Source organism: Phyllostomus hastatus, unplaced genomic scaffold, assembly GCF_019186645.2.
Source record: "Phyllostomus hastatus isolate PE091 unplaced genomic scaffold, TTU_PhHast_1.1 phas_scaffold_21, whole genome shotgun sequence".
Lineage (NCBI taxonomy): Eukaryota > Metazoa > Chordata > Mammalia > Chiroptera > Phyllostomidae > Phyllostomus > Phyllostomus hastatus.
Genome location: NW_025334017.1, coordinates 43,919,304 through 43,943,235, shown reverse-complemented (window position 1 = coordinate 43,943,235; position 23,932 = coordinate 43,919,304). Strand labels below are relative to the sequence as shown.

At 50.9% G+C, this 23,932-nt stretch overlaps 1 protein-coding gene across 1 annotated transcript; it reads left to right on the top strand.

The window, feature by feature from the left end:
- Positions 1 to 692: 692 nt before the first annotated feature.
- Positions 693 to 23,653, top strand: HHLA1 (HERV-H LTR-associating 1). Its single transcript, XM_045860966.1, has 15 exons — positions 693 to 771; positions 1,826 to 1,903; positions 3,877 to 3,918; positions 5,651 to 5,731; positions 6,269 to 6,352; positions 6,454 to 6,537; positions 8,220 to 8,303; positions 9,904 to 9,960; positions 10,062 to 10,148; positions 10,722 to 10,967; positions 16,848 to 16,916; positions 17,233 to 17,307; positions 19,218 to 19,374; positions 21,795 to 21,877; positions 23,610 to 23,653. The coding sequence occupies exons 1-15, from the start codon at positions 693 to 695 to the stop codon at positions 23,651 to 23,653; spliced, it is 1,350 nt and encodes a 449-aa protein (XP_045716922.1).
- The last annotated feature ends 279 nt before the right edge of the window (positions 23,654 to 23,932 follow it).

Below are 23,932 nucleotides of genomic sequence, written 5' to 3'. Positions count from 1 at the left end.
CACATCCCCAGGGGGATTGCAGGGACGCGGCGCTGCCGAGAAGCAAGTGCGAACGCTCGCAGACGCCCCTGCTATTAATTTTTTCCCATTTATCAGCAGCTGTGATGTGCTGTGTGGGGGGTGTTCCCCATCTAACCAGCCAGAAACACCATGGAAGAGACACCGATTCTCCCCGAGGAGGCACGCACCCCTCTCTCTCCTGTTCCCAGATCTGCCATTCGGCGGGGCAGCCTTGGTAACTCTGGCGCGGGCCGTAAATACAGGGGAGCGTGTCACTTCCTGCCAGAGCATTTAAGGGGGGATACATGGTCCTCCAGCTCTCTCCCTTCCGCTGCACGATAAATCCGCAAGGACCAGATAGAGGACCACACGCAAGACAGGGGAGGAGGCTCCCTTAGTCGGGGTCCCGGAGTGCCTGTGTGGAGCAGAGTCTCCCTCCAGGATGCAGTGCCTCTGGACTATAAACAAGAAATCACCTTTCGCTGTTGAATTAAGCCAGTGAGACTGTGGGGTTAATTCGTTACTTTCCCATAACCCGACCTGTCCTAGTGATACAGAGCCTTTTCAGAAAGGATTGCTGACAACCCATGCAGGGTTCTCAAGAATATTTCGCGTCAGTGTGAATGGTAATCCACCCCGTTTCTTCACGCTGCTTGCTTGCTTGTTTCCAGGTGGTCTAGCCCCTCACAGACATGCCAGGCTTCCCGGTACGCGGTGCTCCGGCGAGGCTGTGCGTGGGCCTCGCGTGTGTCCTGTCCCTTTGGAACACAGGTGGGTCCGGTCGGAGCTCGACGAGTGTCTGTTCTTTATAAAGACTGGCAGCAGCCAACATTTCAAGCCAGAATCCTAAAGGAGCTCGAGCGAAATGGCAATAGTCAAGTCTCCATTTCTGGTTTTATCCCTGAACTTTTTGCAACTGAGTGTCATTTATGCGACAGAACCATCTTCCCCTCCACTGTCACCACTCTTGTCCAAACCACCATCTTCGCTTTCCTGCTTCTTGTCTTGTTTCTCCACGATCTGTTCTCTACTCACCAGCCTGCCTGATCTTCTCATGAATCTCAGTAGGTCGCCTTCCAAGTGCCTCCCTCATTTCTGTCCTCTCCCAAAATTACCCAATGGCTTCCTACTTCCTTTCAGATAGTGTCCTCAGCCCTTTACACGATTGACATGACGCAGCCCACCTCGCCAAGGCCACTTCCTACAGCCCCCACCTCCCCGTTCTCTGGGTTCCGTCACTGTGGGCCTCTCACGCTTCTTTCAGTTCACACTCATGCCCATCTCAGACCCTGGCGCATGCTAGCTGTACGCTGAATAACCCCTCAGCCAGTTAACCTGCTCAGATGCTGTGCAACCCTCAGACCTCAGCTGAGTGTCACCTCCCGGGACAGCTTTCAGATCGCTGAGGTGAGATTGGGCTCCCCGTTACGCACCTGCAAAGTGCCCTTCAAAGTATCTGACCTTGTTTATAATAGTATCCCAAGTCTTCATTTTCTTGATGTCTGCCCTCCCAAGCAGAATATGAGCTCCGTAAGGATAAAGTCCATATCCGTTTCTCATCGCCCTGCCTTGGTATCTAACACACACAGTGCCTATTCAAGTCCAGCTGCTGAATTGCATTATCAATCACTAGTATTATTATAGGTGGCCAATAAATATTAGACGACTGAATGATTGGATGAATGGACAAACTATGCATGGGATTGTCAGCAAGTTGCTTCACCATTCCATCATTTTCTGTCTTTAACAAGAGTATTTTGGATTAGTTCTCTCTGAGGTCATGTCTGAGTTATAATTTTTCTGATGGAAACTTTCTGTATTTTAGTGTCTGCTGTTAAAGAAGAAGCCAGGAAGGAAAACGTGATGACCTTCTTACCTACAACCCATTTACCTAAATGGGCAGGTGCTCCTCCCGTGCTCACACTGTCAGGTGAACTCCTTGGCTTCCCAAGCCTCACTCCCTTTACCTGTAGAAGGGGGTTGTATCTGTATCTCAGGCTCCCACAGTCACAGTTACCACTCCTATGGGTTGGCCACTGCTTTAGGGTTCATGGAATTCCTGGGTTTTCATGATCTTATTAAATCCACAAAGACCTTGGCATTCTATTAGCAACGGAAGAGTTCATAATGGGAGGTATTGTCATATGCCATCATCACCTTTGTAACAATTTCATCTTTCTTTGCCTTTTTTTCCCCCTTTTTTGATTGGTCTGGAGTGGGCGGGCAGCAAGGCGGTGAATGCATGCCAATGTAAAGGACGCTGAGGAGTCAGGGGCGGGGCTTCTGCTCCTAGCTTTTCGCTAAACATGCAGATCATTTTTTTTTTGCCTGCTTTTGCTTTTGGGACTTGAGATGGGAATTACTCTTTATTTTGAAAATTTCATTTATTTTTAATTCATACATTTATGTGGTTCGCAATGCAAACGGTACAAAGTATACGAAGTTAAAATGGCTCCCACTCCGCCACCTCCCGGCCCCATAGGGTACCGGTTATACCTATGCCCTGCATCTAAGGAGAGTAATTTCCAATAAATATTTTCTCTGCTCGAGCCTCCAATTTTCTCCCCTTGAAATGCTAACGACAAGTCTGCCCTACAGGTAAGCAAAGGATGAAAGGCAGCATGAATACTAAGCAGGAACAGGTGTGAAAGGGCCAACACTTCTATTTTACAGTCACTACGGTGGTGGTCTTTTTACCCAAAAAAGAGAATAGTTCGAGGTGCTCTGTCTGAAAATTTATTTGGAAAATGCTTCTGTATAGCATCCTGTTCAGAAATCCCTGCTTCAGGGCTGTTTAAGTCACACTTCAAATTTTGTTATCGAAATCCGCCCACGGATTTGTAATGATAAAAACGGAGTGGTGGAAATCATTATTTTTCAGGGAAAAAGTGGTGTTTAAGAAAAGCTCCCGGCGAGGAAGACGGCACAGGGCCCTCATCTGGCTCAAGGGGCGCGGCGACGCTGCAGGCCCAGCAGCCTCTAGCCTCCCGGTAGCCCGGGGGTCCCAAACCCAGACCACCCTAGCCCCTCACCTGCACAGAGGACTCTGCCTCCTGGCCAGGGCACTAGCAAGGGAGCTCAGTGCCCCCAGGGATCTCATTGCGGCTGCTGTAGCCTGGACTGCTCAGGTGGAGTGCGGCTCAGAGCCCCTGAGAGGGGAGAGCCAACGCTCCCCCACCAGAGCACAGCTTACTTGCCGCGTCCCACCCAGTTGCTTGTTCATAAATGCGTGTCCCAGGCTCCCTTCTGTAGTAGCATAGCCAGGATCCCCCACAGCCGTATTGCAGAAGCGGGGATCCATGGCCCCCACCTACCTCTAACCCCGAAACGCCAATATTTAACCCCAAAGCCCGGTAATCTGTGAAAGGCCAAATCACCTGGACCTGAGTCTCCTGAGTCTCAACAGGGTGCTTGAAAAGCAGGGCACCACCTAAGTGACCACTCACCGCTGAACTGAGAAAGGAAGTGTGGTATTTGCACACCATGGGATATTATCCCGCTCTTCAGCCCTGAAAAGACCACCTTGCCATGTGCAACAGCGTGGGTGGTCCCGGAGACCATTATGCTGAGTGGAATAAGGCAGACGCAAGAAGGACAAATACTGCATGATATCACTTATATGTGGGAGCTAAAATAGTCAGAGTCAGAGACGCAGAAAGAGGAAAGGGGACTGCGCGGGGCTCGGGGAGGGGAACCAGGCCACTGGCCAGATGCGGGGATGAGGGACATCCCTTCCCTTTTCTGGGCCTCGATTTCCTGACCCTTCAGAGGGGCTAGTGGAGAAGGTGACTTGTCAGGACGTTGTAAGCTGTGTGAGGCTGTGCTTCCATGATGCTGTTTGATTCACAAGAACTTGTATTTCAGCGGGAAATAAAGAAGTTAAGAAGGAAAAAGCTGGAGCTTTCCTCGGTGCAACAGGTAACCAGCAGCCTTAAACCTTGATAGGGAAGACGTTTATCAGCCTCTCTGGGCCTTGGCTTTTCCACCTGTGGAATGGGTATAAGGCACTTGCCCCGTGGGAATGCAGCATGAAAAATAATCATTGCAACTACAATAGTAACAAATGCTATAGGAGTCAACAGCCTCTCATCCAAAACAGTGAGTCTCTCAGGTCTCGGCTTTGCATCCCTTCCACGGGGCCTCTGACCAGGTGGGGTGCCCTGGCAGAGGCGCTCACAGCCTCCCATGCTTCCCTGTTCGATGCTCCTCAGGTGCAGGTCCTCGGGACCCTCCCTCCTCCCTCCCAAGCCACAGACAGGAAGCACCTTGGAGGAGGAGACCTGGTCCTCTTCCTTGACCTCTGTACACCCAGCACCTAGGGTTCCACTTGGCTCTCGGTGGGCGTTCATTGAATGACTGAAGAATGGCAGAATGCCTTTGGCATTTCAGAATTTCCTTGGACATTTTGTTCTTTGACACCATGAACTTTGCCGAGTGGGCAGGTGGCCTGATATTTCAGGAAGGCCGGTGCTCTGCAGCTCTAGGAAGTGGGGCCTGACCCCTTCACTACCCCTCAGTTGTGCACATTCAGGCAAGTTGTTTTTCCTCTCTGAGCCTCGGTTTCCTGCCTTACTAAAGGGGTGGGGTGCATTAGCCCCCTGGATTGGAATCACCTTGCCTGTCTGTGAAGATGTGCATTTCAAGGCCACACGCAGCCCAGGGAGACTGGAATCTGGGGCAGGGGCTTGGACTCTGCTTTTTCACACGGTCCCCCATGATTCTCATGGTCACTGGCCCGTGGACCACACAGTAGAGGACTCCCAGGGTCCTCCAGTGATGCGGGGCTTGAGGAATGGGGGCTCCCATTTCTCCCCTGAAGCCTTTCCTCTTCCCAGTGTCTGGTCTTAGAGGAGAGGGGAGGCAGGAAAAGGTCGGGGGGTGTTCTTTCTGGAGACCATAGATGAGTTCCTGCCCTCACCCAGGGCTCCATGGGAAATCCCCCACGTCTCTGGACCCCACTCCACCCCCACAGAGAGACAACAGCATCTCGCCAGCCTTCGCATTGCTTTAGCTACGTGGTATGTGAACATTAAGTAAAAGTGTTGTTGTCAAAGCTTCAGGGAAGAGCTGGGAGAAGGCGGATTTTAACCCAGCAGCCTCTCTCCGCCTAGCTGCACGCTACCAATATCTGGGTGAGGAGTGATTGATTGACTGACCCATTGGTTTTGGTCCTGATATCTGGGTCACATCCCAGATGCATTAAACACGAATCTCTGAGGATGGAACCCAAGCATGGGATTTGCGGTATGAAAAAAATATACGTCTTTCCAGGGACGCCAGTGCCCAGCAGGGTCTGAGCACCTCCGTCAAACGGGTGGTGATTTCCAAATCCGGCGTGTGAGGCCTTAGGCCATTCCCTTGGGCTTCTCCTTATACACTCAGAAGCATGTCCCCCCGCACCCGATCTCCACTCTCTCCAGTGTGGGGATAAAGTATTCCCTCAAATCAGCGTTCCTGCGCCGCACCCAGAGTTCACCCCTCTACTCTAACTTGTCACTGTGGACGCCGCTACTGTCCCCTGCTGAACCACCTTTCCTCTTCCCGCTCCTGGAGCCCAGCATGAGGGACCATGGGGGTGGGGAGTTCGGAAAGTGTCCAAAGCGGAGGAACACCGGCCTGGACTCTGGAAATGGGACCCGTTCTCTTCCAGAGCTGCCCGCGCGGTCGGTGGATCTGTCGGCACTGAACCTGACGCAGGTGGTGAATGGGATGCTGAGCAGGGTTTTGAAAGGTAACCTCCTCTTCGAAGCGCAGTCCAGGCCCAGGCGGGTCTGAGGCCAGTTTCTCATCTGGACTCTCTGTGGCCTGGGCCAGGCGTGTCCCGCCTCCGTGTCCCAGCGTCTCCGTGTTCAGGGTGGAGACGGTGCTGTCTGCCTGACCCAGGCATGACCCGAGTGAACACGCCCCGGAGAAGGAGGCTCGCCAGCCCGTGCAGAGCGAGCTGCGCTCCAGCAGGCCACAGGCCCCGGCATTAGTTAATTCCACCAAGTTAACTTTTTCGTCTTAGAGTATGACACAGAAATGAGACAGAGGGCTGCCGGAGCCTCCGGACAGACGGGCCTGGGAGCCTAGCCAAAGGACGTGTGTTTCTGCATTTTTTTTATTTGCTTGTGTTCGATTTTATTATTTTTGATTTTTATCATGTTCATCAGTTATTTATTATGTGCGCATTATACTATCCCTGTCTGTCATCCGTTCACAAGTTTCTCATTTATTTGCTCCTGGGAGCAGGCATTTGTCCGTGTCCTTATTTCGGTATCGTTGGCAGATAGCAAGAAATTCTTCTCCCTGCTGAGCATCACTTCCTACAGCTCCTTCGCCTTCCACAAGGTGTCCGTGGCCGTCTACAACAGTGAGCGCTGCTGGGCGGCCGCAGCGGCGGGCGGCGGGCGGGCGGGAGGCCGGGCACAGGCTGCGTGCCAGGACTGCTGTGTGAGCTGCTTCCCTCCCCAGTTTCCCACCTGAGGACGGTGGACCCGGCCAGGTTCCCCACGCGGCACTGCTACTGCCTGAACAATCGGACCAATGACCTGTCAGGTGGGCGGGACGACCCACGAAGCTCTTTTAGAGAAGTCTGAATTCATTTTTTTTTGTCTTAGAGTGTGATACAGAAATGAAGAAATGTCTATTATGCCTAAATAATGTGTCCCGGAAAGTTCTCTTCTTGGTTTTTCCCCTAGGGAAATAGTTACGTCTGCACAGAGCAGCCAGAACATGATGTTCGTGCAGCATTATTTTAATAGCAAAATCTGAGAACACGCTAAATAGCTGTCCTTGGGAAAATGGTCCAGTAGTCTACGGGACAAACCTCTGAAAACAGTAGGAGACAATACAAGTGAATGGGGGTGGCCAGGTTTGGCCTCCATAGGGAAAAATTTCCACGACATTCTTAATTAGAAAAAGAAAGTTACCAAATAATATGCAGAATACAATGTCACCGATGAAAACATACATACCCCTGTGTGGGCACCAGATGGGTGGGCAATGACCTCTGAGAAGAAGATGGGAGTGTGTGTGTTTTGGGGTGGGAAAGTATTGAGTAAGGGGGCCTTCTATTGTCTGATTTTTTTAAAAGATTTTATTTATTTATTTTTAGAGAGGGAAGGGAGGGAGAAAGAGAGAGAGAGAGAAACATCAATGTGCGGTTGCCTGGGGGTCATGGCCTGCAACCCAGGCATGTGCCCTGGCTGGGAATTGAACCTGCGGCACTTTGGTTCGCAGCCCGTGCTCAATCCACTGAGCTACACCAGCCAGGACTATTATCTGATTTTTTTAGTGAGTTATTCATGTATTAGTTTTCTAATGGAAAGCTAAACATGAACATGGTCCTTATATTTAGACAACCCTTACAAATAAGACTGAAAACTACTCTCTTGCCACTAATTCCTTCATTCCACAATTCTTTTTTAAAAATTATTCCACAATTCTTTATTGAGCGAAGATACCCTTCTGGGGGTGGGGGTGCCACACTGAGCAAGAGGGCACCCCCACTCTCACGGAACTTAGGTTCTGTAGGAGGGACGGAAAGGCAAGGACTGAAGTGCAAACACACTGCATGTCGGCCGATAGTGTGGCTGTGAGGGCAATCAAGCGGGGGCACGGTGAGCAGGGAAGTGGTGGTGGGAGAGGGCTGCTGCATGAGGTCAGGGAAGTCTTCTCAGAGGAGGTGATGGTTCAGGCGTGACCTGTGGGAAGCGGGGAGACAGCCTTGTGACACCTGGGGACAGAGCGTTCCAGGCAAAAGCCCAGGCAGCAGCGTGAGAACGGAGAGGCCAGTGTGCTGCAGCAGGCACGCCAGCGCAGGGCGTCACGGGAAACGAGCTCGGAATTGAGGGGTGAGACAGGAAGGGTGTTGCAGATCACGTAGAAGTGCGCAGGATGACGAGGGGTGAGGGCACATGGCGGAAAAGCCCCTATTCAACAACAGGGCCTTACACAGCTCTTCGGCGTTGGCAGAGAAGGGTTTGGGGGAAGAGGGCAATGGAGGAGAGAGGGGGTTAAAATGCTGGATCCCAGAGTTTTCTGCCTGCCTGAAATTAAGACTTCAAAAAAAATTAGTGGTATTTCTGTCTATGATTATTAATATTCCTCCAATCACTGAATCGAATCCAACTTGTAAAACTGCTCTGAAATACCAAAATACGATCGCCTCTCCCCCTCCAGTCTCTGGAGGTGAAGCCGAGTCTCAGAAACTGAAACCCCCCCAATCTGTGTTACAGATTTCGCGGCCCTGCTGGTAGACTTCATTGGGAACTCGACCAGCTACCTGACGGAGATGTTTAAGTCGACCTCCATCCTCTCAGGTGTGTCCGTTGGGAGGAGGGCGTGTCTCTCTGACCACGAGGGTAATCAGACCCAGCGTTCTGCCCCAGCCCTGCCGGAGGCCAGGCGGCCAGGAACAGAGTGTGTACGTTCTCTTTAGACAGTCAGTGTGTCCAGTTTCAACCACCAGTATCCGAAGGTCCCATCTTCCCATCGGAGCTGTTCCTGGTGTTCAAACCAGAGGAAGGAACCAGAGGGCTCAAAGCTGGGGGAAATCGGGTCAGCCTCAAGAAGAAAGCTTCTGTGGGACAGCTGTGCTCCCATCTTAAAGATGAGAAAACTGAGGTTCAGAGAGGTTGGCTGTTTTGCCCAAGGTTGTTCAGAGTTCAGGTTTAGACCTATGTGGAGCCTAAGCCCACGTCTGACGTGCAACTGAGAGAGACGTTCCTCATTCATAAGGTGACCTCACATAACCTGCGGGCAACTCACATTCCCCTGGGGACCCACTTTGCGAAGCACAGATCTGTTTGCCAGCCCACACTTGGACTCGCCAGAAGGATAGTTTGCTGTGCACTGAAGAAACTCCTGTTTTAGAAGAGGGGAGATAGGGAGAGAGAGAAATAATAATAATAATAGGTACCATTTGGTGCCAGGGAGTCCTCCAAGGGCTTACCACGCATTCCCTCTCTGGATCCTCACTGCGCCCTTGCTGGGGAGCTGCCATACCCACCTCCAGTTCACCCTCACTTTACGAGCGAGGAGACCGTGGCACAGAGACACTGGGTGACCTGCCCGAGATCACTCTGCCGAGACGGAACTCTAACCCGGGCGGTCTGAAGTTCATGCTCTTGGTCACTATGCTACTTCATAGAATAATGGTGGCAACTTAGCAACAACAATAATTATTATGACTCTTCACTGAGCTTTTCTACCCGTCTCGTACCAAACGCAGAGTGTCACGCACATCTCATTGGATGGTTACAGCCCTCAGACAAGGGACATGCGACCATACGTCCGCGTTCCAAAGGGAAAAATACATTTAGGAGTTCCGAAGCTTTCAGACTTTGGAAGGTCTAGTAGGGTGCCTGCACCCCGCCTGACCTCCGGCAGCACCCAGGACAGCATGCCACCGGCAAAGACACCCAGATTCGTTTAGCGAAGGGCTGACCCTTTCCACTGTGTGGGATCAAGACTGCAACTCGCTTCACTGTCAGGTCAGCTTTGGCCACCAAATGAGTTTTGGTACCAACATGACACAACACCTTCCACCTTACAGAGATTTGGGAATTTGGAAAGTGCCACTAAGGGACTTCAGGATTAAAATGTTCGCCATTTTAAAGATGGGTCAACTGAGTCCTAGAGAAGTCAGGCTGTTCACTCTTGTTCACGTAGCTAGGAGGTGGCACAGCGATGCTGTAAGTGAGGGAGCTGACCCCAGACTCTGTGCCCTTAGCCAGTACACTATACTGCAGCCCACCCCCCAGAGTCCCCAGACAAGCTTGACTTCCAAGTAAAAAGTTAGCCTTGTTTTCCTACAGCATCCTGAGCTACTAGGGCTTTCTAGCTTACTTTCCATTTCGACCGAAGACTTCCCAGCCGCAGACCCGCTGCTGAGGCTGGCCGTGTGCTCTTGTCTTGCAGTGAGTCAGACCAATGCATCCGACTGCATCTTCGTCTGCGTGATGACGGGCAAGGCGGGTGAGCCCCCAGCCCGTCTCCGACAAGCTCTCTGGGCTGAGATGAAACATGGCCGCTATCCCACGCACCCAGGACTGAACCTGCGGGTGGGGCTTTTGCAGGAAGGAACCTGTCTGACTTCTGGGAGGTGGCGGAGGAGTCTCCAGTTATCAACTACACATTCACCAGCAGCCTGTCTGGTGTCCCGGGTGAGTGAGAACCTCCTGCACTCCTGCTCTCGGGTCTCCAGGCCAGGGCCCTCCGAGCAAACTGACGGCTGGATGCTGCCCGCAAGTGTTTTATTTAGAAATGCTGTGTTAAAATCGGCGGATCCTGCCATTTAAAAGATGTTTGAGTAGATATATGCATCCTTTTTTGCAAAAGATCTGGCAACCCTGGGTCCTCCCCTCACCCATGGCAACAAGCAACTGGTGTTGAGTAGCTGCTGCTCCCATTGATTCCCTCCCAGTAGGAGGGACACCTTTCTCCTGTCTTTTCGTAGTCCTCTCTGCTCCCTATTGCCTTGCACTTTTTGCCCGACAACTCTACATTCTGTTCCCTGTGCTTCTTCACATGGCTTTTTCAGAGACAGATGTTTTGGATTGATTTGTCATTCAAAGAGAAACCCTCTTTTGGGTGACAAATGGTGCTGGCCCAAGTAAGGTCTGAATGTCTGTGTCCTAAATGTTTGCTGTGTGATGGATGAGCCTTCAGCGACGCAACACTTCTTTATGTCCAAGGTGATGAATACTCTAAAGCTGTCATTGACTGTCCCCTTGAATGTGCAGCTACCAGGGGGACAGCCGTGGCTTCCAACCTCCCACCCACAAACCAGCAAATGCTGCCACGGACAAGCCCCCCACGCGTAGCCTGGAGCACCAGCGGGTCTGCTCTGAGAACCTCTCCCAGGACAGAGACAATGCGTCCTTCCGAGGGAGAGCAGACCGTGAACACGGACAGGCTGCCCGAACTTCTCGCCAAGGCCACGGCCATGCTGGGCAGCATCTCTCCCACCCTCCCGGGCCTGGGTAAGACGCCTTCTCACCCTTTCCACTCCTGTCCCGTTTCTCCCTCCTGTTCCCTCTAGGCTCACCTAAATAAGTGAAATCCTTCCCTTTTTCCTCTCTTTCCCAACCACTTTCTTCATCAGTTTCCCTTAAATAAGACATCAGCACCAACCAGTATGGTTCCATAGGACGAGCCAAGACAAGTGTCATTGACATATGTTTTCTGACGTTCATTTGCACAATTTTTTAAATTTTGAAATAGTTTTGCACTCACAAGAAGTTGCAAGTACAGTAAAGAGAGTTCCCTAGGGCCCTTCACCCAGCATCTCCCAATGAAAATATCTTACATACTTGAAATATATTGCAGTGGAAAAGAGGTATTTTTATTTCAGCAAAGCATGTAGCAACGTCTCTCCTGACATTCACACGAAATGGTGAACTGCACTCAACAGTTCATGGCAGGGGCAGGTCGGTGTGTAGCTGGCTGGACAGTGGTGCCCAGAAGATGTGCATGACGATGCCGGCGTGAAAAGCTACCACTGATGGCGGGCCAGGAAGTTCCTCCTTCCCCACCATCTCTGAGGACACGATCGGTGGTGTTTTCACTGAAGACACAAAAGGCATGCTTACTGACTTGGAAATAAGATACAACTGAACTAGCTCTTTCAGTAAGAGTCAGGACTGTCTCAATGAGCCCTGGCCACAGACCAGAATCATCAGAATTCATTCATTCATTCACTTATCAAGACACGCATTTAATATCAGGCACCAGGCTAGCTGTTAACAGCACAGCTCTGTCGATGTCCCCTTTCCTTCCTGAGCTCAGAGGCCAGGGAAAGAGACATAGGCAGGTAAACAGGTAGTTAGTTACAATCCTGCCTACACAGAGTTGTTGTCCTGGCCAGCCCAGGGAGGGGGCTTCCCTGTGGAGGTAGGAGTTGATAAGAGTTAGGCAGCAGGCTAGAAGAAGACACAAGCAGTCAAATCTTGGACATTTCTTATAGCAATATTTTTTTGTGATATGTCTCCTTGGGCAAGAGAAACATAAGAAAAAGTAAACAAATGGGACTACATCAAACTATAAAGTTTTTGCACAGCAAAGGAAACCATCAACAAAATGAAAAGACAACCCAGTGAGTGGGAGAACATATTCACTGATACATCTGATAAGAGGTTAATATCCAAAGAATTTATAAAACACAACACACACAAAAAAGACCCAAAACAAAACAGACAATCCAATTAAAAAATGAGCAAAGGACTTGAACAGATACTTCTCCAAAGAGGACATACAAATGACCAATAGGTGTGTGGAAAGATGCTCAATATCATTAATCATCAGAGAATTGCAAATTAAAACCACAGTGAGATATCATCTCACACCTGTCAGAACGGCCATCATTAATAAATCAACAAACAACAAGTGCTGGTGAGGATGTGGAGAAAGGGGAACCCTTCTGCTGTATTGGTGGGAGTGCAGACTGGTGCAGCCACTGTGGAAAACAGTATGGAGATACCTGAAAAAATTCAAACTAGAACTGCCTTGGGACCCAGCAACTCCACCTCTGAGAATTTATTGGAAGAAACCCGAAACACTAATTCACAATAACAGAAGCAGCCCTCTGTCCATTGCAGCATTATTTACAGTCGTCAAGATCTGGAAGCAGCCCAAGTGCCCCTCAGTAGATGAGTGGATAAATAGCTGTGGCACATTTACACAGGGGAATACGACGTAGCTATAAGAAGAAAAAAATCTTTTGCGGAGGAGTGGATGGACCCATAGAGTATTATTCTGGGTGGGGTGAGCCAGTCAGAGACAGGCACATGGGTGCCATGGGATTTCGCTTTTCTGTGGAACCTAATGAACAGAATAAACTAACAAATGAAACACAGACAGACTCATAGCTATAGAAAACAGACTTACAGTTGTCAGAGGGGAGGACCAGAGGGGCTGGGTGAAACAGGTGAAGGGATTAAGCAAAAAAGAAAATAAAACAGAAAATCCTCATTGACACAGACTAGCATGGTGGCTACCAGGGGGAGGGGGGTTGGGGGAGGTAGGAGAGAGCAAAGGGGGATAAATAGGGATGGAAGGGGACTTGACTTGGGGGGTCAACATGTAGAGGATGTATTACAGAATTGTACACCTGAAACCTATATAATCTTATTGGCCAATGTAGCCTAGATAAATTCAATAACAAATTAAAACACATACACACACACAGACACACACACAGACGCACACACACTACATTAGAATCCCCTAAATCTCATGACGTGCAGCTAATGCAGCTGGATGATAACAGGACAGGCACTTACCGGGCCAGACAACAGCACAACAGGCAGCCATCATGGCCAGAGGCTGCTTCCGAGCTGGGCCCTATGGTGAGAAGCAGCTCCTGTCTCAGAGGGAGCTGGCTGGCCAGGTGCCATCTCTAGAGACAGCTACTATCGCGAGAGGCAGCTACAGGGGCTGGATTAATAAGGGGGAGAATAGAATGTGGTTTCCAATGGGGGGAAAAAGAGGCAGCAGGGACGCAAGAATGGGGAAAAGGATCCAACTTCATTAACTAGAAATGTCTGTACTTAGTACAATAGCCAGCATCCGGACACGCACAACTAGAAAGCTTTGCGGTATAACAAAGATGTGATTGCTAACGGCAAGAGAAATGACAGAATGCCCAGCGGGATTCCTAACAGAAGTGCTGGTTTTATGTAAGAACAACTACAAAACTTTAATGAAAGTATTAAAAGAATATTTAAATCAATGAAACAATATACCGTTTTCTGGAAAAGACATCCAAATATTTTGAAGACGGCAACTGTCCTCAGCTTAACGTAGAGGTTTAAAACTTCCAAGGGAATTGGATTTGCAAAACTTGGAAAAATGAATTTTAATTCCTACCGTGGGAATGAAGGAGGGAGACTCTAGCGGTGCTGTAAGAGACCAAGGAAGGGGGATTTGTCTTAATAACGGTCCTGCAATATTGCAGGGTATTATTATTATCATCTCTGTTTCAATGAGCAAAGTAGAAAGAGTTCAGTAACTTGCACCAAAGTTTACGGCATGGAAGAACCAGGAGCAGAATCCACTCCTCCAGGTCCCTCACTCAAACCCCACACCCTTTCCACTGTGCCACACGGTTAGAAATCACATTGCAAAAGCCCACTGTCCCAAAACACACCCCCAGATGATTGCTTAGGTGTCCCAGGGATTTGGAGATTTTTTTTTAAGTTGGTAGTTAGGAAAATGATGTTTAGTTTGGTCCATTTATTCCAGTTCTTGGTAGCATTTAAGTCCCTAGATTGTCTATATTAAACATGCACATTGCATTTACCCTGTGGTTACATTTCGGCGTCTTATCAATTTTATATCCGAGTCAAAGTGGTGAAGCATATACATGCCCCGTTACTGTCACTTGTGCAGCCACCAGGAGGGCGACAGCCAACGGGCAGGCCCGGGCTTCCGGCCCGCCTGGGCCCTGGGCTCAGACCACCCGTGAGGAAGCCCCTGGAGGCCCTCCCTGGGAGCCGCTTCCCTCCAGAGCGCTGCTGCCTGCAGAGGCCCAGCAGACAGCGCAGCCCGGGACTGCACGGAGCCTCCCCGAGCCCCCTGCCCAGACGCAGGGCAGCCCGCCCCCGGCCAGCCCGACCTCAGGTAAGAGAGGATGTTCTCTCCCGAGTCCCCCACTTCTAAACTAAATTTAGCATCTGCTTTTAAAACCTTTTCTAAATTTTTGAAATATAATACACATGCAGAAATGTAATAAAGCATGTGAGCAACACAGTTAAAAATCACAGCGGAAATGCTTCCTTCTCCTTTTCTTTACCCCATCTCTCCCTCCTTCCCACCTTGGAAGGAAGGAAGGAAGGAAGGAAGGAAAGGAGGGAGGGAGGGAGGAAGGAAGGAAGGAAGGAAGGAAAGGAGGGAGGGAGGAAGGAAGGAAGGAAGGAAGGGAGGGAGGAAGGGAGGGAGGGAGGGAGGGAGGGAGGGAGGGAGGGAGGGAGGGAAGAAGGGAGGGAGGGAGGGAGGGAGGGAGGGAGGAAAACTCCCTCCTCACAGGACTTTCTCACCCCCCCGCTTTATGTGCCCTCTGGCCCCCTTTTTCTCCCTTTCCCCTTCTCACTGTCCGTGAACTGAGAGACCACAAGAAGCCAGCACGGCTCACTCCAGACAATTCAACTGCCTCTGTGGCATAGTATTACTATACAGTAAAGTTGTTCTATTATGACATGCACATCATGTACATGCAGCATAATGCAGCGTACACACCAGTTGCATGCATAAATACAATCAGAGTAGTAGTATGTAATATGTAATATGGGGAAGGGTTGGGCTCTTAAAGGCACTTAAAAATTACCAAGTGTGACTCCAGCTCTATTATGTGTATCTATGTGTGTGTGCATGAGTGTGTGATAAAAATACAGAGAAAACAGAACACAAAACCAAATGAGACTGAAAAGAAATTCACAATATATAAACCTGGACTCTATCTGGGAGGTAGATAAGGTTTGTACTTTTCTTTACTCCAAAGCTGGGAATTTTCCATATTTTCTAATCTTATAATTATACAAAAATGTTTATTTATTTTATTTTATTTATTTTTTGTTTCTTTATTTTAAAAACCACTTCCTCTGACCCTGCCGCCAGAGGGCCTCCTGCCACACTGCTCCCCACTCAATGGACAGTACCAGTTCTCATTCCCGGGCTGTCAATGTCCCTGAACTTGACCTTCCTCCCCCATGCGCAATGCTCTCCTCAAGGGCCTGTGTCCTTCCTCTCCAGTCCCCCTGAAACACAGCAGGCTTTCTTTAAGACTTTTTGAATTTCTTGAACTTCTTAAGAAATGCAGGGGAAGGAGCAGGTGAACTTTAATGGGCATAAACATAAAGCCCGGACTTTACACTAATAAAGTGTAGTACACAGACAGATCCGGAAAAATGAACGTGATCGCCTTCATCGGTGCATTGCACACTGCACGGGGACAAAGACTGACGTGCTTGGGCCTGGCCAGCGGGGCGGCGGCAGCCAGCACAGCCCAGGCTCCCTGGTCTTTACTTCCCACACGGCCGCGTTGAAAGCCTCACTCGGCCGTGCCTCTGTGTCCTGATGGAGTTCTCCTGATCTCTCTGAGTCCCGGTTTTGTTGTCTTTGAAATGGAGGAGAGTCTTCTTCAGGCGCTGCTTCCCTAATAAGGAGGCTGCTTTGCTGGTTTTGCCAAAGGCCAGAATCTTGATAGCAAGGGTCATGCCCTATGGCTGTTAAACCAGGACTTTATGATCGAAAGGATGAGCCCTTGCTCTGCCATGAAGAGGACAGGCTAGGCCCTGGCTAGTGTAGCTTAGTGGATTGAGTGCGGGCTTCGGATCAAAGGGTTGCCAGTTCGATTCCCAGTCAGGGCACATGCCTGGGTTGCGGGCCAGGTCTCCAGTACGGGGCACGGGAGAGGCAACTGCACATGGATATTTCTCTCCTTCTCTTCCCTTCTCTCTGAAAATGAATAAATAAAATCTTAAAAAAAAAAAGAGGACAGGCCACCTATAGGGTGGGGATGGAGTATGGGTACCCAAGACTCAGGTGAATGAAAAGCATGTCATCTTCCCTTTGCCCAGGAGTACCTGTGCTTGGGCCCTGCCTGGGCAGCACCAGGACATGCCCCGGCAGTGCCCAGCATTAGTGGGTTTCCTGTGGCACCAGCACACTGGGTCGCAGTTACTGCTGGGACTAGCCTCCGCTGTGGCTCCTGTTTCTCACTCAACTCTGCATCCTCAGTGCCCGACCTCGGACCCGGCTTGATAACCAACATGGGAGGCACAGGGCAGGGCTGGTGGCCTGGGGCCTCTGCTCCCAATCAGGCGCCCTGAGAAGTGCAGGCTCACCTCTGTCTCACCTCCCCCCAGGAACCTTCACCCCTGGCACACAGACTCCAAGTCCGACCAAGGCCCCGGCCCCCAGGTACCCGCAGGCAGGTAAGAACGTGCGCTGGGAAGAGCAACCCAGCACCACAGCAGGAAACACAGCTCTGGGGCAGGGGCGCAGCGCGGTGGGGTGCCAGAAGGCAGACTGAGCCAGTGATGGTGCTTCTTGGTTCTAGCAGGAGAACCAAGCCTAGCTGTCTGCTACATCGCCCTCTGGTCTTGGACAAATCACTTCCTCTCTCCTGGCCACAATTTTCCTATAGGCTGCGAGAACTCTTCACCCTTAAGGTGCTATGATTCTCTGCTTGTGTGTATAACCTAAGGCCGTTCCATTTGGATTTTTTGAGGCCATTCTTGCTCATTGTAGGTGATCTCCTGTGGCCATTTACCCCTGGAGAAGAGCCAGCCCTGATCCTTGGACTCCACCAAGTTCAAGTTTCAAGTACGTACCAGCGCCCTGTCACTCCTGTTGCTTTTGTCTGTTTTGGACGAGGTTGCACAGGATAATAAAAAGAGGTTTGTTTGGTCGACTCAGAGTCAGACTGCTGGGACTCAAATCCCAGGTCTCCCGTTTCCTCGTGAGGTGGCCCCCCTCACTCAGCTTCCAGAATTCAGTGCCTTCAGCTGTAGAGCGAGAATGCCAGTTGCATGGGCACTGACAACGTCCTTTTCCCTGCACAGGGTTTTGTCTGAAACAAGATAATGTGGGTGGAGGTGATTTGGTACTAAAGCGCTCCGTGTGATTTGATTCAGTCGGCTCGCACTGAGCGAACGCCTATTGAGAATGGGCTGCGTGCTCTGCAGATGGCAGTTGTGTTTCTCACGAACGCGGTGGCAGCAGAAGGACAAGGACGGTGCGGAGTGACTCCAAATCCCAACGCTCATGTTCTGGGTGCAGTTCTTTTTTCTGTTTTGAAGGACACCCAGGCTTCCCCACCCTTGCACACTTTTCTGAGGTTCTAGAGGAAACGCTTCCCCAAGCCTGGATCTGGGTCATCAGAGGCTCAGGGCGCCCCGTGTCTGCCGTTTGTGTGGCGTTTCCCCAGCTTGTGCATGGCTCGCTCTCCTCCCTTCTGTGTCCACAAGGGAGAAACTGATGCAAAGCGAGGCCTTCGTATCTGACCGGCCCGCAGGCCCCTCCCAGCCCCGGATCCTTTCTGTCCTGCTTTCCCGAACGCCCCCCAGCCGCCCAGTCGTGTGTCAACGGGGCATTATTAAGTCTCTGGAGCCTGCACACTGCCTCCCTTTTCATATCGCCGCAGATCGCCTCCGCCCGCTCTCGGCCGCGGTGAGAGGGCCTTGCAGGCACAAAGACGCGATTATGCCGCCGCCGTAGGAAATGATAGCCCTCTCTTCCCCCAGGGATTCCAGAGAAACCCAGTCTCGGTGCAGATGGCGGCGGTCGTCAGACTGACCTTGAGAAAACAAGTTTTCTGTGTCTGTGTCTTTGTTGTTACGTGCCGCGGAGTCGGCTCCACCCCCTGGCGACCCCGTGAATGAGTGATGTCCTCATGTCCTGCCCTCACAGCCTGCCCCACCCCTGCAGAGGCACACCGATGGCTTCTGTCACGGAGTCGGGCCAGGTCCTGCTCGGTTGTCCTCTTTCCCGGCTGCCTTCGATTTTCCCAGCAAGACCGTCTTTCCTGCAGAGCCCTGCCTCCCTAACCCTAACCCTAACCCTAACCCTAACCCTACCTGTATCTATATGAGTAATTCTTTATTTGAATCTACATCTATATGTCTATCTTTACCTATGTAGCTCCATTCATCCATCCATCCATCCAATGGGAAATACAAGTATAAAATAAGGAGTTCCGGCATCTCCTAGTAAATGTTCTGCCCATTCACACACACAGTATCCCACACGATTTTCAGCATTCACTCATTCTTCCACTCAATAAGTATTTATTGGGCTCCGACTGTGTGCCGGGCACTGTGTTATGCCTATTTTTATACTTTCTGTGCAATGATTAGATAGATAGATATCTCAAGATAGATAATGTGATCTTCATTAAGCAATTCGAGTGAGTCCTACATATTAAAAGTGACTCCGTTCTGAGCCCAGCTCTAAACCCAAAGCCCATCCAGTGTGTGAGGTCCTTATTTATATTTACTCGCCAGTGAAACTGTCTCTGATTCCCTCCGGGAGCCGGATCCCCGCCTTTCCTCCCGCCTGTCTCTCAGACCTGCAGCTTTACTGGGCAGCCTCGAAGCAATGCCACGTTTACCTGCCTGTCTCAGAGCCACCTGAGAGCAGGGGCAGGACTCCATTCACGTAGCACAGTATCAATCAAAGAGAAGACGGCTGTTACATTTGTGCTGATCTGAGTGGTCTAGGATTGTGTCTTCCAGGGTGTCCTCAGCAGCTCCTCAGAGAGGGGGCCGTGACAGCTGTCCCTGTCACCCTGGCCGTCCAGAAGCTCAACCCTTGCCTGATGGAGCTGTGCCGATTTTTCCAGCAATGCCTCTGCATGAGCCCGAGGAGGGAGCCCAGGGCGCAGGCCAGGAGGTAAGCTGGGCTCCGTGTCGCTCTCCTGGTGTTTATATGCATCCCGTTCCACACGGCTTCTCCGCAGGATGCAGGTGACCGGGCCTGAACGAGTCCGCAGATGGGTGACGGGGGTGCCTCAGGGAATGGACCCTCTGCTGGTTTCTTCACTAGACTGTCACCTTCTGGAGAGCCAGGGTGGAACCTCATTCACTTCTGGGTCCCCAGAGCCAAGTGCAGAGCCTGACACAGTACGTGTAGTGGAGTCACTGTGTCCTCTCTGCTGGAATGGTGACAGAAGACTTTGAGTGTCTCTTCAACCAGCCTGGTGAGACTGGCTGGAAGGCAACACCCAGAGGACGTGCCCATCTAAACGGCGGCTCTTTCATAAGCCCCTAGCAGTCATTGGCAGGCCACAGGAGAAGGTTGGTAAGAAGGAAATGAGAAGGCAGACCCCGATCTTCCGTTAAGAAGGTCTGGGTGCAGGCCCTTTCCTGCTCTGGGATGCTGGTGTGCTAGCCTGTCTTCTGGATCCTTACTCTTGCTGGGCACCCTTATTCCTGGCTGCAAACTCAGAACAGAACAACAGGGATCGAGAGTCCCGCCCCCTGGTGTGAGGCCAGTCTCTCAGATCGTCAATGTTATTGTCAAGGTCTACTCATTCTATCCTTTCGCTTTTCCAGTCTCCGCTCGCCACTGCCTCTGAGCCTCAAGCTCAGGTTAGCGGCCTTTTTCCATCCCTCCTCTCTGGCCCTGGTCTCGGGTCCCTTAATGACTGTGGCTGTTTCCTCCACCCAAAGAGGGAAATATGCAAGATCCCTAGACCAAGGGTGTTGGCAAGCAGGGTGGAGGCATTCCGTTGGTGGAGAAGGGTAGCAGCGTTCTTGCCCACATTGCCAGATGGTTGTGAGGGTGAGTTGCAGTGAAACCATCTATTCATCGCTCCTGCACAGCGCCTGCGAGGCTGCACTCAGCGGTTGCTGATTGACGAAGATACACTTGGGGTTGTCGGCGTCTTGCTCCCTCATCCACTCTCATAGCCAAGTTTGACCCCCACCTCCGGCATCCTAGAAATGTAGTAGCCAAACACCCAGTGGCCACGTCCGCTGTGGACTGTGCCTGACATGTCAAGGTTTTGAGATGTCCTGCTGAGAACCCCAGGTCACACACTCACCACAAAACTAGCCCTGGCGATGGTCGTCCTCCCACTTGACTCTCAGATCCACTCTGCGTTTTCCCCGGTCTGCTCCTCAAGGCGGTGGGGGTGGGGGGGGGCGGGCATGCTGACTGGTGCATTTCCCGTTTCCCAGACACCTTAGCAGCCCGCCCCTGTGAGTTCGTTCAGGGGAAGACACTGGCAGGAGGTGGGAGGACAGTAGAGGGGAGAAGCCAAGGGTTTTCTCCCCCTTTACTCCTCCATGAAGCAGTATTGCCATTTCAGTTTTTTTCTAACCTTTTCAGAGTTCCTCTGACCCCTTTATAAATTCCCTCTCTAGAACCACTTGGGCTCTGCTTTTCCTAGCTGGGTCCCGACCCACACGGGCCTTACTGCCTAGTTACGGAATGGGACTGTGCTCCGGCATGGAGCAGCTCCCCTGGGTTAAAATCCAGCTCGCCCCCTCGAAAGCAATGTGTCCTTGGGCGAATCCACTTATCTCGGGGCCTCAGTTTCCTCAGTTTTAAACTGAGGGTGATAGACCTGGGGAGTCTTTACAGCGAACTTGCCTGAGTAGTTAGCCGCGCCCCGGAGTGTGCTAGAATCACAGCGTGATGCAGGTGGAAGAGAAGTTAGGGAACGCTGGGCTCACCCTCCTCATGTTTCAGGAGAGGGGTTGAAAGGGAAGTGGATTCTGAGTCCACAGTGAGCAGGCCCCGTGGCCGGCCCTGCAAACCCTTCCTCCTGATGATGTGATTGGTGCCGTCTTCCCCGTGGCCCTTTGAAGAGGTTGTGCGGGCACCGGCCAGGAGTAGGATATTATTTTGCAGAGAATTTTGCTGCATTTTTAACTGTAATGCCCTGCATGCTCATTCCATCTCACACACACACAAATAAATGGGCATCACCATCTACTGAGCACCTGTCACAAGCCCGGCGCTGTTCAGGAATTTTGCAAATGTCATCTCATTTAATCCTCCGAAGTGTAGGTTCTGTCACTGCCTTTCCTTTAGCGACAAAAAAGCTGAGGCCCAGAGAATGAAGAAATCAGCCCGAAGTCACACATCCTCGTGAGTAGTGATGCGAGGACTAAAAACAAGCCTTTCTGACTCTGAAGTGTACGCTTTTTCCCACTCATCCCGCACCTCTCCTCCCACACCCTGCAAAGATGGAGAGGGGGTTCTTCGCTGGGAAGAATTGTCCATTGTGACTTCTTAAAATTCTGCTTGTCTTCCAACCGCAACAGAAAGTAGTGGTGGCTCTCTCCTCTGATTTAACGTTTTAGGTTCTGTCTCGAATACTATTCCTGGTTTCTGAAGAATGCGACGTACATCTGTCAGAGGGCGAACAGGGTGCCCCGCTCCCACAGTGAGTATGCAGAGGGGCTGTGTTGTGACTTGGCCAGAAATGCAGCTATGAAAAGGCTCTAGAACTCTGAGTAATTTTTCTGCCTGAGTCAGGGTCCAGTTCTCGTCTAGTCATCATGAATCTAGACAGAAAGAGTCTAGGGTACTACTGGGTCCCCTTCACTTAACAGTTTGATGTTTGCAATAAGGTATTTAAAAAAAAAGTAGGAGTCAGCCAGAACAAGCGCTGTTGTTTCCTGTGTGTGACTTTCTCCTTCCTGAGTCCCACCTAAGCTAAAAGCACAAATAAGCAACAGAGAATCAAAGGGAAGACAACATCCACAGAGACGCTCTAATTCCTGGCCAAAGCTAGTGTGGACAAGGAATTTAAGCAACAGGGGCAGCGGGAATTGCTGGAAGGGGCATGTGTGGTCCCTCCCCACTTGTCCCCAGGGCATCAAAGCCCACGCGGCATCCGCTTGTTTTCCTCCCTCTCCTGCAGACACAGGGGCTGACGTAGTCTGTTGGGGCCTAAAGCCAGCATGTGGCCATTTCATTAGCCGTCTACCCAGCCTCTCTGGTCAAGGGACTCTGCTCTTCTAAAACTCATGGTGCCGTGTTGAGCTCTGGAGAAGGCCTCCCCCTCCATGTGACCCAGGTGTGAGCCAGGTGCTCGCACAGCCAGGCCTGGCCATGTTTCACACAAACAAACAGTCCAGCTACCAGCTCCTCCCCTGTGGCCTTAAGGAACAACGGATGAATACCATGACAACACCTCTTAGAGACTCTTCTTATTCTTTTGCTGCCCGTGATTTCTTACTTCCCACAGCTACCCTCTCAAAGCTCTTATCTAAGCTGTGTGCCTCAACTTACCACTCGACAGCTCTCCTAAAATCAAGTTTCTTGGCTCCTGCCTTGGTGTCCAAATGCATCCTCGGTTCATTTTCATTTCCTTTTGCCTCATACTTCTTCCCTCTGAAACACATTCCCTTATTTCATTTAAAAATATTGTAATTAATTGACTGGAGAGAGAGGGAGGGAGAGAGACATCAACTTGTTCCAATAATTTGCACATTCATTGGTTGATTCTTGCATGTGTTCTGACCAGGGATCGAACCCGCAACCTTGGTGTATGGGGACGACAATTTAAGCAGCTGAGCTGCTACCCAGCCAGGGACTCATCCCCTTATTTCTTATGCAAATCTACCCTCCCACTTCTCCTGTTTTCTCTTCCTATCTTCATCCTTCTTTTTTTTTTCTTTCAGCACAAAAGCCAAGCCTCAGGAATAGGGCATGAGGCTCAGTAGTGAGAGAAATCCCTTTACCTGGTGTAGGCAGAAGAACTGAGAAATCTTGCCAACTGCTTATAATTCAGTAGCTCTTCTTTTGTTCTCATCACATTAAAATCACCACACAAACAACCTAGTACATTTACTGGATGGCACAGTAATGGGTTTAGGTTAGTTTTATGCACACTGGGGAGATGAGGCAGGTACAGCTGGGTGTTAGAAAACATCACTGAGCAGAGCACGGGAAAACCAAGGCTGCCTTAGACTTGACCCTGCTGCCACCTCGCAAGGGGCATCCTGCCCCGGCCCTTTCTCATGGTGCAAGTGGAAGGAATGCAGCCCCGGAGCCCCCTGTCCAGAGCGCTGCACACACCCGCCCTCCGGAAGAGCCTGGTGCGGTCGGAGTTAGTGCTTGGGTGGTGTGTCCTTCTCGGTACTTGAGCTCCCTCTTCTTCCTTTTTCCAGCCTTAAAGCAAAGATGCCTTGAGTCTATCTGCCAGTCTGTGTGAGGCCTCGGGAAACCAAGGGCACCTACCAATAAACTGGGCGACGTCTCTCCACCCTGGCCCCGGCTCACATTGGCCGCATTTGCGCAGAATCCACCAAGCTTCAGCTAGATTATCAGCTAACGGAAAGAGGTTCTTTTTGGAAGCAGCATTTCTCTCTCTCCTGTGACTCTGGAAGATAGCGGAGGAGAAAGGCCACATGTTAAAAGGCTCATAAGCAGGAGTCATGCCAACTCTCCTGCCTGCCCGAGGTCATAGAAACCTCGTATCTGTGCCCAAGAA

What these genes read in the sequence shown, in the direction of transcription:
- HHLA1 (XM_045860966.1), top strand. Translation starts at nt 693, where the DNA reads ATGCCAGGCTTCCCGGTACGCGGTGCTCCGGCGAGGCTGTGCGTGGGC. An exon ending in GTCGACCTCCATCCTCTCAG is followed by an intron (nt 8,304 to 9,903) that starts GTGTGTCCGTTG and finishes CTTGTCTTGCAG; the next exon opens with TGAGTCAGACCAATGCATCC. An exon ending in CCCAGGGCGCAGGCCAGGAG is followed by an intron (nt 19,375 to 21,794) that starts GTAAGCTGGGCT and finishes TTAACGTTTTAG; the next exon opens with GTTCTGTCTCGAATACTATT.